The sequence below is a fragment of the Stomoxys calcitrans genome, chromosome 3 (assembly GCF_963082655.1).
Source record: "Stomoxys calcitrans chromosome 3, idStoCalc2.1, whole genome shotgun sequence".
Lineage (NCBI taxonomy): Eukaryota > Metazoa > Arthropoda > Insecta > Diptera > Muscidae > Stomoxys > Stomoxys calcitrans.
In genome coordinates, this window is record NC_081554.1 from 91712885 (window position 1) to 91729521 (window position 16637).

General features: G+C 37.2%; 1 protein-coding gene across 1 annotated transcript in view; it reads right to left on the reverse strand.

Annotated features, from left to right (window-relative positions):
• Nucleotides 1–16637, reverse strand: part of LOC106090852 (ATP-binding cassette sub-family G member 1) — a 106701-nt gene that overhangs the window by 35655 nt on the left and 54409 nt on the right. Inside the window, exon 3 of the mRNA XM_013257187.2 lies at nucleotides 8984–9267. Coding sequence (XP_013112641.1) covers nucleotides 8984–9092 — 109 coding nt within the window. The 5' untranslated portion in view covers nucleotides 9093–9267. The remainder of the gene's footprint in view (nucleotides 1–8983; nucleotides 9268–16637) is intronic.

A 16637-nucleotide genomic window follows, 5' to 3' on the forward strand; every position in this document is an offset into this window, starting at 1 on the left:
AAAACAATCACATCCATATGATGTCCTAATTCTTCACTTTAGCTTATTTGTCATTCGATTGTTGATGCTGAGTGCACTCAGAGAGAATATATAGTACATTAACCCTACACATTAATCTACTGTTGTTCCCGTGTTGATCCCAACAGGAAAAATATTAAGTATAATAACAAGTGCCCAGATTGATTTTGATTGTTTAACAAAGTACGGGTATATTGGTAAAAAGTCATTAGAAGGTTTTACGACTTGAAATAAGGGAATGATTAAGCAATAATTATTAATATATTATTATTTAAAATAAATTTGTGTTCAAAGTATATCTTATATAATGGGGATATATGTGCCTATAGCATTCCAGACGTCAATTGCGTCTCAAAAGTAACCGTGTGGTGGAAAACTGTGCAATTGATGTCGAATTTTTTAGATCTGGGTAAAAAAATATATATAAAGAATTTGATCGCCATTGATGTACGAAAAGATGATACAGAATATAATAACTATATTTTCAAAATAAGGAACCGTATTTTGTAAGCTTAAGATGCGCAAAAAACTAAGAAAGAGCTATAGTTAAAATTTTACTTATTTTCATACCATGACGTAGGGATTGGCATGTTCATCAATGATGCTAAATGCCTGTGTTTGAACACCGGCGAAACCATCAGGAAAATTTTCAGCGGTAGTTATTCTCTCATAAAGCTGGCAACATTTGTAAGGGTATGGCATGTAAAAACTTGGAATGGGCTATAAAAGGAGGTTCCTTATCATTGTGCCTAAACTTAAATCGGACAGCACTCATTGATATGTAAGAAGTTTCCCGTCTTCCTTAATGAAATGTTCGTTAAAAATGTGAAATTCGCAGTTGTATTTTAATAAAGATAAATTTACCGTTCCAAAATACTCGCATTCTATATAAGCTGAAGGGTCGAAGAACTTTAACTGGCATCGAAATTTCACCAAGTCCCCCAAACATACTTCCCCAAATGAAACCTGCTAGTCATCACTATTTACTTGTAGCGTGTTTTCCCCAAATGCCTGTTTTCCCAATCATTGAGAAATATCGATGAGCTACACATTCATTGTTTTTCTCACGATGAAAAAAGTTGGGTTTGTTCAAAGATTTTCTTTATTACAGAAAAATAATGATCACGATTCAAATGGAAGGAAATAATCATTGGAATTTCATATTTGATTATAATCTGGAAATTAATTTATTACATATTGCTTTTCGTGTTATTTAAAATTGGAGGTGATGCATTGTTTGCTAATTTCAGAGATTTGCCTTAAATTGTTGACACGTTAAATCGATTAGCTAATGCTGTAGGTTATTCACATATTGCAATTTGAAAAGCGATAACGCCAGCTGATAACACTCTGCTATTTCTGTAACTAACACACCTCAACCTTTTTGCTTGGAAAAGTGGGCAACTAATTAAAGTGTTTATATTGATTTTGGTATAAAGGTTTCTCTATATTTCGTATCAAAACAATCACATCCATATGATGTCCATGATGTTCACTTTAGCTTATTTGTCATTCGATTGTTGATGCTGAGTGAACTCAGAAAGAATAGATGTGAGATAGGTCGTGGGGGCATGAATATAGTACATAAACACTATATAATAATATTCTGTTGTGTTGATCCCAACAGGGAAAATATTAAATATTGTGGCGATCACTTAAAAATAAGGGCCCAGATTGATTTTAATTAATTAACAAAGTACGGGAGTACAGGAAAAAAGTCATTAGAGGGTTTTGCGACTTGAAATAAGGGAATTATTAAGCAATAATAATTAATATATTATTATGTATTTAAAATAGAATTGTGTTCAAAGTATACCTTATATAATCGCGATATGTAAGCCTATAGTATTCCAGACATCAATTGCGTCTAAACATTTACCATGTGGAGGGAAATTGTGCAATTGATGTCGATTTTTTAGATCTCGATAAAAAAAACACGTATGATAAGCAAGTTAAGCATTCATCGCGATTGATGTGCGAAAAGAGCATACAGAATACCATAATTAAATTTTCAAAATAAGGAATCGTATTTTATGAGCTTAAGATGCACAAAAACTAAGAAAGAGCTATACCATGACGTAGGGGTTGGCATATCCACCAATGACGCTGAATGTCTGGGTTTGAACACCGGCTAAACCATCAGAAATATTTTCAGCACTAGTTATTCTCTCCTAAAGCTGGCGACATTTTTGAGGACTATGGCATGTTAAAACTTGAAATGGCCTTAAACTTAAATCGGACAGCACTCATTACATATCAATGAAGTTTGCCCCTGTTCCTTAATGGAATGTATATTGTATATTAATAAAGATAAATTTACCGTTCCAAAACGCTCTCAGTCTACATAACTAGAAGAACTTTAACTGATATCGAAATTTCACCAAGTCATCCTGTATTCCCCCAAACATACTTCATACTTCTCCAAATGAAACCTGCTAGTCATCACTATTTACTTGTAGCGTGTTATCGCCATCATTGTGAGATATCGATGAGATCAATTTTGTTAATTCATTAATTCTCAACAGTGTACATGATCGTACATATTGTGGATATGCAATGCCGAAAAAAATATCATGAAAAACCAGCTTAATGAAGACAATATTGACACCTCTTATTGCGAATTCACTTTTATTTTCTATATCAAGCATGACTAAGCAAAATATAATAGGGAAAGAGTTTAGGAAAAAAACGAAACAGTTTTCAATTGGACACTTAACAGCGGAAACATTATTTATATTAAATGTTATATTAATTGGTTCAAGAGATAGGGTCAATAATTTGATTAGTTGTAAGAATGTTAACTATCTTTTTTATCGAATGACAATGTACCTATCTAGTCTAGTCTATTTAGTTCTTTTCCCGGTATCTCTTTTTAGGCAAACAAAGGATAAAAGAAAAAATTGCTATGCTATTGGAGTCCGATTCAGACCATATTTGATATGTATGTTGGAGGTCATGGGAGAAGCCGTTGTACAAAATTTCAGCCAAATCGGAAAAATTGCGCCCTCTAGAAACTGAAGAAGTCAAGATCCCAGATCGGTTTATATGACAGCTATATCAGGTAATGGACCGATTTGAATCATATTTGCCACAGTTGTTGGAAGTCATAACGAAACACGTCATACCAAATTTCAGCCAAATACGATAAGAAATGCGCTCTCTGGTGGCTCAAGAAGTCAAGACCACAGATCAGTTTATAGGGCAGCTCTATCAGGTTATGGACCGGTTTCAACCATACTAAGCACTTTTGTTGGAACAAAATGGCTGGATCGACTTAAAATGTCATGACGATCAAGAATATATATACTTAATGGGGTCTTAGACAAATATTTCGAGGAGTAACAAACAGAATGTCGTAATTAGTATACTCCCATCCTATGGTGGAGGCTATAACAAGGGAATATCCAAAGTACTCAATAAAGCTATGACATTTTTATAATTCCCCACTAGCCACAAGGAAATTTTCTGCACATATAAGCAAAAACACTTTTTTCATTGTAGATTCGAGATAGATTTTAGGTAACTATGCAAATGAAACAGTTAAAAGGTCTTTCAATATCTCTTTATATGCGTTGTGAGTTTGCTCCAGATTATGTTGAATGCATACAAAAGTACGACTACTTGTACATACAGCGGCGAGCTGATGCGAATGAATGAATGAATTCATCGTAAGCAGCTGTTAATCATCTGCCATACGTCAGCTTAGATAGACTTTGATGGCACTGATTTATGTTAGGCGATGCATTTACATGTAATCTGACATACAGGTAAGTGACGTATGACGCATTATAGCCTACGACTACGTTGTGGCTGTGAGCAACCACAAGTAATTCATATAAGAAAAGAATGCAATAGAAGGGGTGGATATGAGAAAATTCTTAGCGGTTGTCATAAGCTGACTGGGGTATTGTAGATAGGATTTTGATAACTGGTTAGGGAATTGGTTTTTATTTTGCACATTAAATGAAAAGCCTAAAAATGAATAAGATAACCACTGAAATGGTTTACAATTTCCGCAATGGTTTTTAAGAGTCGCACTTTGAATATCTGCTTATTGGGTGTATGAGTACAAATGCAGTTCATGCATTGCAAAACAGAGAAATATGGAAATAGTAAAGCGTGCTAACTTCGGCCGGGGCCGAATCTTGGGAACCCACCAACATTGATTCTGCTAAAAGTTTACACACGATGAACTTCGTTAAAGGGCATTATATGTAGTTACCAATTTTCTGCCAAACCAGGGAAAAATTAAAGCTTCAATGGGCCGTAGAAGGGTAATCTGAGGATCGGCCTATATGGTTTTAGATCGATTTGGACAATACTTACCAAGGATGTTGGATGTCGTAAAAAATTATAACATTCAAAATTTCAGCCCAATCTGATAACAATTGCGGCTTCTTGGACTCAAGATGTCAAATATGGGGATCGGTATTTATGGGAGCTATATCGGGTTATACACTGATTTGTACCCTATTTGGCATGAACGTTGGAAGTCTTAACGGTACACTACTTTCAAAATTTCAGCCCAATCGGGTAATAATTGCAGCTTCTAGGGACTCCAGAATTCAAGTCGAATGATCACTTTATATGGGAGCTATATTCAAATCTGAACCGACATGACCCATTTGCAATCCCCAACGACCTACATCAATAAGAAGTATGCGCGCTAAATTTTTAGCGGCTAGCTTTACTCGATAGGCCGCTATCGTGATTTCCACAGAAGGAAATGACGTGATCGCCTTAAAATATCGAGTCGATCAAGAATATAAAGTACATATATATATCTATATATATATATATATATATATATATGGGGTTTCAAGCCAATATTTTCGATTGCTAGACTAGTATGTCCCTATCTTATGGTGGAGGGTACAAGAACTACAAACAATAGATACCACTGAATTAGATGATACGACCATACCGATCATAATATGGTCCAATTATCTAATTCAGACCTCTACAGAACTCCAAAATGACAAGAGAAATAAAATCCTGGAGGGAATCTAGTCACGGAAAGAGGTACGGACCCATTATCCACTCTCTTCTCCCTTGCAATTGCTGACAGTTACACTAATTGTGCTTGAACATCTCCAATTTTTCCTCGTCATCGCATATCTTCCAAAAGGTGGCGCCCACGCAAGAAAATTATTTCCTACCAAAATTTAAGAAAAATCCTACCAAACTTGACCAAAACCTACCAAACGTTCTACAAGCCAATCGTGTGCACAATTTCAAGGCCTTATGTTGTCCGACGCCTTTTGGCAAGCCCCTAAATTTGGTCACCTCGGTATTTCGAAAAATGGTTCGGGCTGCCAAATCTTCATTTGTGGTCCGATTTTAAAAATTATTTTTCTGTTGGATGGTGCCCAAAAATACCTACAAAGTATGCTTGAGGTCTACAACATCTCCACTGATTTCGGGGATATACAAGTTTTAATTTTTGTTTGTTGAAATTTTGGCCAAGATTGGCTCCGTATTTTGCAAATTACAAATGCATTTATTGTTCGATTTTAATCGAAGGATCGAAGGACATATAACCACGCCGCATCTCTATCCTCCATCAGAAGGGAGGAATGCCCAAAGTTGGAGGAGCGCCATGAACTTGACTTCCTCAGTTGTAGGGCGATCTTCGTTGCTAAACGCCCAACATACAGATGCAAAAGTCTAAGATCGAGAATGGCATTCAGCGCCTCTCTCGGGGCTTTCCCCATCCCAAAACCTACCAAATATATATATACAATATGGGACTCAAATGAAAGGTATTTAAGATTAGAAAACGTATTTGGTATTTAATTGTCGGACAAAGTGTTTGAGGGACCACCCCAACCCCCAAAACTCCCCTAAATCGAACATATTTACCGACTATGGCAATATGGGACTCAAATTAAATGTATTCGCGGGTAAAATACAAATATGATATCCAAATTTGGGACAAAGTTTCTGGGGACCCACCCCTTCCTCAAAATACTCCTCAAACAGGACTTATTTACTAAGCATGGCAATATGGGGCTTAAATAAAAGATATTTTATTGTAGAATACGGATCTGATATCCAGTTGTGGGATCAAGTGTTTGGGGGGCCGCCCATCGCCGAGATCATCCCCTAAAGAAGACAAATTTACGACCATAGCAATATGGGGCTCAAATGAAAGGTCTTTAGAAGTAAAGTACGAATCTGATATCAATGTTCCGGAAAAGTGTCTATAGGACCACCGCACCCCCATAACACCACCCAAATAGGAAGTATTTGCTGACCTTTGCAATATGAGGCCCAAATAAGAGGTATTTTGGAGTAGAACACGAATCTGATGTGATGATATTTTCAAAGCCAAGTCACTGAGTGGCCGCTCCATTTCCCAAACCGGTCATGTTGCCCGACTATGGAAAAATGGAGCTCAAATGAGAGCTCCATTTTCCGAGACCAACTGTTTAGGGGACGTCCCACCACCATAACATCCTCCATGTAGAACGTATTTGATCACCAAGACAATTTGGGTCTTCAAGACAGTGGAGCTTGATATTAATAGTTTTTAGGGTCCATACCCCAAATCGGACATATTTGCTGGATTCTTCAATAAGGGGTTTAAGTGAATGGTATTTGAGATTAGAAAACGAATTTGATATACAATTTTGAGGCCAATGGCAATATGGGGTTCAAATTTTTCTCAATTCTCAGATAGATCTATTATATCTTGCAGTTGATTAAATTGATAACATAGAAATTTTCAAAAGATCAAAATATCTGGTAGGTCTGATAGGAACGTTAAAAGAAAATTTGACACAAAAGAAAGCAAGAATCTATTTCACCATGAATTAATTTAGTCAAAAAGGTAATATTTGGCGTGGTTCTACGACTTCTTAATGTAGGAAGCTTTATAAGATTTAATCGGTACTCATATGAAGGTAATAAACTTCCGTCCCACCCATTTCGTTGGAGACAAATAATAGAAATTGTTTTTGAACCTATTCCATCAAATCAGAATGAATATAGTAGTACGGATCCCATATCACTGAACCGTACTCGAGATTACTTCTGACTAGCGATGTGTATAAGTTTTTCGTCACAGAGAAATCATTAAGTTTTTTTACTCCAGTTTCATGAGGTCAAGAGTACCACGTGCTTGATTTGCAACCATTGAAGGGCTTTTAAGCTATAGACTACTTCAAGTTGATTGGAACCCAAAAAGTAGCAAGTTTTAAGAGAGTTTATTCTTGAAAATGATATGTGTTTGCATTTGGAAATATTAAGTTCCAAGTTGAATCATTTGTAAAGAGTATCAAGATCATACTGAAGATAACACTGTTCATCAGAGTCTCTCGTCGATCTGAAGATCTTTACATCATCTGCATACATCAAAATATTCGAGTGCTTTAAGTAAAAGGGAGGGAGATTGTTTATGAACAAACAAAACAGTACAGGTCCAAGATGACTACCCTTTGGAACACCTGAAGGGACAACAATTGATTTGGAAACTGCAGTACCAAATTTAACTCTTTGAGTACGTCCCGTCAGATATGATCTGATACACTTTAGTAAAGAGCGAACACCAATATGGTATATTTTTCTTAACAGAAGGTTGGGGTTGACTTTATCAAATGCTTTACCTAAATCGATATAGATAGCATCCGTTTGGTAGCGTTCCCTAAAACCATTGTTGACCATGCAAATGCAAATTTGCCCATGTACATTCCACTAAGGAACAGGGCCGAACTTCTCACATATCAATGAGTGCTGTCCGATTTAATTTTAAACTCAATGATGGGACCTCCTTTTTAAAGCCGAGTCCGAACGGCGCACTGCAGTGCGACACCTCTATGGGGAGAAGTTTATACATGGCAAAGTACCTCACAAATGTAGCCAGCATTAGTGAGGGGATAACCACCGCTGCAAATTTGTCTGATGTTCACGTCGGGGTTTGAAGCCAGACGTTCAGCGTCATAGGCGGACATGCTAATCTCTGCGCTACGGTGGCCACCACCATCGTTGATCAAACAAGTAAATTCTACAATATTTGCTATCGTCGATTTCGTTTTCCGGAACCCATGTTGGTAAAATTTTCTTTAATAGCTTCGGAATAGCATTCAAAATTGAAATGCCCCTGTAATTGGAAACCTCATTGCTATTTCCGGCTTTAAAAAAATCCTCAATATTCGACCGGGACGAACTTAATGCCTTTTTACATGTTCATTTCTCTCAATATATACAAATTTTAATACAATCCTATTTAAATAAGGGACAACGTTGCCCTTGTCCCTCAATAAATTTCCTAGGTTAGGTTAGGTTGAAAAGAGGGTGCGGATATTAATTCTCCCCATGCCACATGGGCATACTCCTAAGCCAGTGTTCGGCTTGTTTTGGTATAAAACCCCATTAAAATGCAAATTTTGCGCATAAACATTCCACTAAGGAACTGGGGCTAAATTCTCACATATCAATGAGTGCAGTCCGATTCAAGTTTAAGATCAATGATAAGGTGCCTCCTTTTCATAACCGAGTCTGAACGGCGTGCCGCAGTGCGACACCTCTTTGGTTTAGAAGTTTTTTTTTGGCATAGTACCTCACAAATGTTGCCAGCATTAGGAGGGGGAAACCACCGCTGAAATTTTTTCTGTTGGACTCGGCAGGACAAGCTAACCTCTGCGCTACGGTGGCCTCCCCATTAATTTCAAGTTAAAAATCTTGCACCCAAGAAAATGCTCCTTAAACGTTTAAAAGTTGGTCATGCCAAAATTCAGTTCGTTATCTTTGGCTCACATCTTTAAAGTTAGGACAATATTTTATTTGGTATGCAAATAAGTTGATTTTTTTTTTTGGAAAAACCACAGGAATAATTTGTTAAAAAACAATCGTAAATAAAATTTTTTTCGCTGAGTGAAAGTGTAAGAAAACAAGTTCACACCTCTCACAAGTATTTGATTTTGCTTTTTTTTCGCTTATTTTTTTAATTTTAATTTAAACTCACCTTTTTGTTTTGGCACAGTAACCTGGTAGGTGAGATCTTCAAATTCAATATCAATGCAGCGCACCGCATTGGCTTTTAACATTTTGGTTGTTTCCATTTCTAGCTCCATTTTGAATCACGAAATTCTTTAAATTACCGGTTGCAGAGTTTAAGAGTTCTCAAAAAAAAATTAACGCTTACAAATTGTTTTCTTCACAAACAACAAATACTTTATCACAGTTTCCCAATTGACTTCCGAATTGTATCCGTTGTATTGGGAGCATATCACCAGAATGTTTAGAAATCTAAAAGAAAAACAACACAAAGAACAGAATTTTTGTATTCATTAAAATAAATTTAATTTGCATACTAGCTTATGATAACACTAAAAACTAATCATAAATAAATGATTGAAGAAAGCCAGGCTAAAGCAAATCCAAGTCAAAAAAAAACCAAAACACATTAAAAACCAGTTTTTACTTAAATTCAATCTAAAGTACCGGTGTTTAAGACAACACTACGTCTGTTTGCCCAACTGAAGTATTTTTTAACTTGACCTTAACATTGGAATCGCAGTTGAGCGTTACTAAATTGCCCGAGGCTCTAGGCGCAGCTACGAACAATGCGCTGAACAATTCTTTTTTTGCGTTTGTACACACCACGTATTTTAAAGCTGTGACGTACAAGACTTGGCCAGCTGACAACATGTCTCACGGTTGGCCGTTTACTTTGTTCCAAGTGACTAAAACTGGATGGGTTCATTGATATCAACAAAAAAAAAAAAAAGAAAAGAAAAAACCAAACAAAAACAATGGTTGTGCATTTTTAATTTTTAGAAATGTTTAATAAATTAAGTGTTGAGGTAGCTGAATCCAAACAAGGGTGGACATTTACGACATACGACACTATTTAGGCTCTCTTCCCAGAATAGGAATTCAACTTTGGCTATTTTCTCATAAATACCAGCCTTAAGTAGCGATATTTTTTTATCGTTGTTACATGAAGTAAATCAAATGTGGCAAATTTTGTCACTACTTAGCATATAACAATGGGTAAGCGTTCCAGTAGATAAATAGTAGCGAGTTGAGATTACCTGCACAGGAGTCGTGGGGTTGATTCTAACTAGAGGCTATTATCGCTATGGTGTTTAAGCAGTGAACAGCAAGTAAGAGAGTGCGAAGTTCGTCCGGGACGAATCTTATGTACCCTTTACCATGGATCGCATTTATCGAGTTCTTTGCACGGTATCTCTTTTTAGGCAAACAAAGAATAATGTATGAGAATTGTCATGCTATTGAATCTATATCAAGTTAGAATCCTATTCGGACCATAAATGAATTGAAAGTTGAAGACCATAGCAGAAGTCATTGTGTAATACTTCAGTCCATTCGGATAAGAATTGCCCCTTGTAGGGGCTCAAGAAGCAAAATCGGTAGATCGGTTTATATGGAAGCTGTATCAGGCTATAGATCGATTCAGACCATATTGAACACGTATGTTGAAGGTCATGGGAGAAGCCATTGTACAAAATTTCAGCCAAATCGGATAAGGATTGTGCTCTCCAGAGGTTTAAGAAGTCAAGATCCCAGATCGGTTTATATGGCAGCTATATTAGGTTATATACCAATTTAAACCATACTAAACACAGTTGTTGGAAGACATTAAAACACCTAACGTAAAATTTTAGCCAAATCGGATGATAATTACGCCCTCTAGTGGCTCAAGAAGCCAAGATCCAAGATTGGTTTATATGGCTTCCTTCTAATGACTCAAGAAGTCAAGATCCAAGATTGGTTTATATAACAGCTATACCAAGTTATAGATCAATTTAAACCATACTCAGCACAGATATTGGAAGTCACAACAAAACTCTTCATGCAAAATTTCAACCATATCGGATAAGAATTGCGCCCTCTAGAGGCCCAAGAAATCAAGGTCCAAGATCGGTTTTAATCGGATAAGAATTGTGCCCTCTAGAGGTTTAAGCAATCAATATCCCAGATAGGTTTATATGGCAGCTATATTAGGTTGTATAACCATACTTAGCAAAGTTGGTGGAAGACATAAAAAAACTCATATAAAATTTCAGACAAATCGGATGAGAATTGCGCCCTCTAGTGGCTCAAGAAGGCAAGATCCAAGATTGATTTATACAACACCTGTATCAAGTTATGGACCAATTTGAACCATACTCAGCACAATTATTGGAAGTCATAACAAAACACTTCATGCAAAATTTCAGCCATATCGGATAAGAATTGCGCCCTCTAGAGGCTCAAAAAGACGAGATCCAAGATCGGTTTATATGGCAGCTATATTAAAACATGCACCGATATGACCCATTTACAGTCCCAGCCGACCTACACTAATGAGAGGTAATTGTATAAAATTTCAAGCGCATAGCTTTACTCCTTCGAAAATAACTTCTTAGACGAACGTTTCGAGGTGTTACAAACGGAATGACGAAATTAGAACACCCCCATCCTATGGAGGAGGGTATTAAAATTGTCTCAAATGGAACTCAAATAAAAGGACTTTGGGAGTAGAGCATGAATTTGAGATAACAATATGTGGAACCAAGTGTTGGGGGGCCGCCCATCCCCGAAAACCCAAAAACTGGCTTGTAGGTCTATTGGGTAAATGTGATTGTTGGGACAACAGATCAGACTAGCACAAGCAGTCAGAAGGAGTTCCACTTTAGGCTTTAATTTTTTTGAGAACCTGTCTAATTTAGCGAATAAAAACCTTCGCAAGTTATTGGGCTTTTTAAAGCGATCTGTATGGATCATCGGTAAGAACTACAAGGCATCTTCGTTTTTCTGTTCCTGTGGTATCACAATGGACGAAAACGTATAAGTGAGTCTAGTAACCTGGGACAACAAAACGAATTTGATATAACTCAAACATCCGGTGTAGGCCGATCAGTTCAATATTTACCTCAAACAAAAACTCTTTTGTTTGACCTGTATGGCTTATATAGTCAGAATCTTTAACATCCGTTTAAAATGCAATTGCAAGCTAGCCCATCAACATTCCATTAAGGAACAGGGACAAACTTCTCACGTATCAATGAGTGCTGTCCGATAAGGGGCCTCCTTTTTTTAGCCGAGTCCTAACGGGGTGCCGCAGTGCGACACCTCTTTGGAGAGAAGTTTTTACAAGGCATAATACCTCACAAATGTTGCCATCATTAGAAATTGATAACCACTACTAAAATTTTTTTTCTGATGTTCTCACCAGGTTTCGATCCCAGGTGTTCAGCGTCATAGGCGGACATGCTAACCTCAGCGCTACGGTGACCTCCTCCTTTTAAGATCAAGAGCTAAAAGGTGTCACGAGTTCACCTGTAGAACGATAAAAATGGGTTGCGGCGTCGGGTTACTAGCCCATCACCAAGAAAACTTTAAGAAAATATTTAAAAAAAAATTGAAGATTAAAAACGTATCCCCATATGTTGTCGACCCCCTCAAACGTTTAACCGCCCTTGATTTGCGTAACTGCACCTGCAATGTCCAAACTCCTTATAGAGAGGGTGTAGTATACGCACTTGAGAATGTATTGAAGAAGTATTGGGAAGACATTGGGAACAGCCATGCTGGAAGTACGATGTCTTAGGAAAGGCTCCACAACAATACCGAGAGCTCTATATTATAGCTGTCATAAGACGAGGCATGAATTTGGCTGTGGATTTGTGGTAAGTCAAAGAGCGAAACATCCGGTCTCCATGCTTACACCGAAGAGGCTAGCCATAATCCGCATAAAGGACAAATTCTTCAACATCAACGTTATTTACGTCCATGCCCATATGGAAGACAAGGACGAACAGACCAAGCATAGAAAGAGAATATGACCGCTATTCCGCATACGATATTTAAATCTCTGGTAGATTTTAATGCGGGAATAGGGAAGGAAAATATATTTGACCCAAAAAAATTTAGCTATACGAAAAATCTCCGATAGTGTATTAGGGCTTATAGAATTCGCCGCGGCAAAGAACATGGTAGTTAGCAGCACCAGATTCCAACATCGAAGGATTCACACGGCCACATGCCTGTCACCCGATCAAAGCACGAAAAACCAAATAGATCATGTGGTGATAGATTAAAGGCATTCAACCAACGTGTTAGATGTATTATCGATTCAAGAGACGAACATAAATTCGGATCAGTACTTGCGAAAGCATATGAGGTGATACTTGGAGTGTTTGAGAGAAAAATCCTTCGTAAAATATATGAACCAGTGGGTGTTAATGGAGAATTTAAGTGTCATATGAACCACGAGCTGTATAAAGATGATAGCTTAGTTAAAAGCATCAAACCCCAACGGTTGCGTTGTCTTGGTCATGTTGTCAGAATCGATGAAGAAGCTTCAGCAAATAAGTCTTTGGAAAGCGACCATAAAAGACACTCAAAAGAGGAGAGCCAAAACTCCGATGGAGTGACCAAGTGGAGAAAGACATCTCAAAACTGGGTGTCAGAAATGAAAAAGGAGCACAGAAGATCCAGGCGCTTGGATATTTCTTCTAAGTTCGACTAGAGGAACAATTGTCCTATAATGGCCACATAAATTATTGGTTGCTGTTGTTGTAGCAGTTTGTTGTGTTCTATCTTTCGTCTGTATATTCATTTAGTCAATCCGTTTGCAACACATCGAAATATTAATTTCCGACTCTTCAATGTATATACATTTCGGATCGTCGTAAAATTCTAAAATTCTAATTCTCGATTTAACGACGTCCGTGTGTCTTTCCGTCTGTTGTAATCACTCTATAGCCTTCAAAAATTGAGATATTTAGATAAAAACGCACGGATACGTCTTTTGGATGCACGCTGGTTAAGTTCTTGAACGGGCTAAATCGGACCATATTTGGATAGAGCTGCTATATAGACCGATCTGCCGATATAGGGTATAATGACCATAAATGCTTTATTTTTAATCCGATTTCATTGAAATTTGAAACAGTGAGTAGTTTTAGGCCTCCCGATATAGCTGCTATATAGACCGATCTTCCGAAAAGGGTCTGAAGAACATAAAAGCTTTATTTTCCATCTGATTTCACTGAAAATTGAAACAGTGAGTAGTTTTAAGCCTCCCAACATCTTAACCAAAATATGGTACAGATCGGACTATATTTAGATATAGCTGTCATATAGACCGATCTGCCGATAAAAGGTCTGAAGTCCATAAAAGCTTTATTTATTACCCGATTTCGCTATAATTTGAAACAGTGACCACTGACCAATGTCCGTGCCGAATTTGGGTTCTTAATTTATCCAATTTTCACCGGATTGTGACAAAAGGGGATTTACATATATACCCGAGGTGGTGGGTATCCAAAGTTCGGCCCGGCCGAACTTAATGCCTTTTTACTTGTTGAGTACAGCGAAGCGTATCGAGATAGCTAGTTTCTATATAAACATGCAAAAGGCAAACTGGAACAAATTTCAAACGAGTCCTTTTAACAGTGACAGCTGACTTTGCCCTTCGCTTTTGATTCTCATTATAAACACTGCTCAGCTTGTTGGTTAAACAACATACTTTTGCTTAGCTAATTTCCATACTCGTATCTATAGACCGTTCCCTATCCGCAATCCCTCATTCGTCCGCCTACCTTTGGGTACTTATCCAAATGAAGCCCTCGATATTCTGTGGACGAGCAACTCATTTATGCTTGCCAGTGTACATGAGTACATCGAAATGCGGCTTGTGAAATAACTCTGAACTTTGCACTCTGAAATTTTATGCCATTTACGATTTTCTCCAAGTAAACAACAGTACGTATCTTGTAGCATAGAAGAAAATTGTTCACAGGTATAAAAATCATTTGATTCAAGAGCGCCATAATCGAAAATAACTTTCCAAATTTCAAAGTAGAATCAACAAACTCAAAAAGAATTATTAGCACATTTATGGAAATATTTTCCATAACTGTCTCGAAAGGGTCCGAACCTAGAGGTGTGCCTATCTTTAAGGCATAGTGTGTTATGCAATTATTACTTATTCATGTGGTACTGCAAAGTTGCGCTCTACTTAATCGTCTTTAAGGTCGGGTCATAGTGGCGTCATATGATTGTTCAACAATGTTGAATATTAACATATGTATGTGTACATGTATGGCTGTCCCCATGACGGAAGTGGAGGCCACTCATTTACCCAGCTGAATTTCATAAATTATGAATCATATTTAGTTACATGATACTTGCGCAACATATCATATGTCGTAATTTTCCAAAATGCCAGGAGAAATTTAATTGTATAGAGAAATTCTACAAAGTCTTATGTTTGTCAAAGGTTTTAAAGTTCTTCTGCCTTACGTTTTGTCTTGCCTTTTTATGAATCGATAATCATTTAATTCTACCATAGCATGAAGGTTCATTATATGAGAAGAGTTTGGGAAAGAGGAATCTTCTATATGGAAATTTCAGAAATGCCCACCTTTCTGATGAAGCAAATCCCGAAAGAAATATTCATATTTTCCAGGAAGGCACAATGACACTATAATAATATCGGTAATAAGTTTATACAAGGGTTAATACAATATAATTTTCTGTCTTGTTTAAATCCACCTCAAGTCTTTTCAAAAAAAAAAAATGTTTTAGTCAAACAAAAGCAATAGTGCTAACAGTAATATAAAAAAATAAGTATAAATGCTTTCTCATATTACTATTAGCACTATTACCTTTGTTTGACTAATATGTATATTTGTATACCCTACACCACTACTGTGATACAGGTTATTATAACATAGTGAATTTGTTTGTAACACCCAGAAGGAAGAGATAAGTGTACCGATCGGTTCAAAATCATTTGCTGATTCGATTTAGCTGGGTCAGTCTGTCCGTCTGTTCATGTTAATTTGTGTACAAAGTACAGATCGTAATTTCCATGCGTTAAAATTTGACATCTTTTTGCAATTTGGCCCAGATCGGTCCAGATTTGGATATAGCTGCCATATAGACCAATCTCTCAATTTAAGGTTTTGGGCTGATAAAAGGTGAATTTATTGTCCGATTTCGCCGAAATTTGCGACAATGAGTTGTGTTAGGCTCTTCGACATCCTTCTTCAATTTGGCCCAGATCGGTCCACATTTGGATATAGCTGCCATATAGACCGATCTCTCGATTTAATGGTTTGGGCCCATAAAAGGCGCATTTATCGCTCGATTTTGCCAAAATTTGGGACAGTGAGTTGTGTTAAGACTTTTGACATCATTCTTCAATTTGGCCCAGATCAGTCCAGATTTGGATATAGCTGCCATATAGACCGATCTCTCGATTTAATGTTTTGGGCCATAAAAGGAGCATTTATTGCTCGATTTTGCCAAAATTTGGGGCAATGAGTTGCGTTAGTCTCTTCAACAACTTTCTGTATTTTGGCCCAGATCGGTCCAGATTTGGATATAGCTGCCATATAGACCGATCTCTCGATTTAAGGTCAAGGGCAGATAAAAGAGCGAATTTATTGTCCGATTTCGCCGAAATTTGGGACAATGAGTTGTGTTAGGCCCTTCGACATCTTTCTTCAATTTGGCCCAGATCGGTCTAAATGGGAATATAGCTGTCATATAGACCGATCTATCGAGATAATGTTTTGGGCCAATAAAAGGCACATTTATTGTCCAATTTCGTCGAAATTTGAGACAGTGAGTTGCGATAGGCTCTTCAACAACTTTCT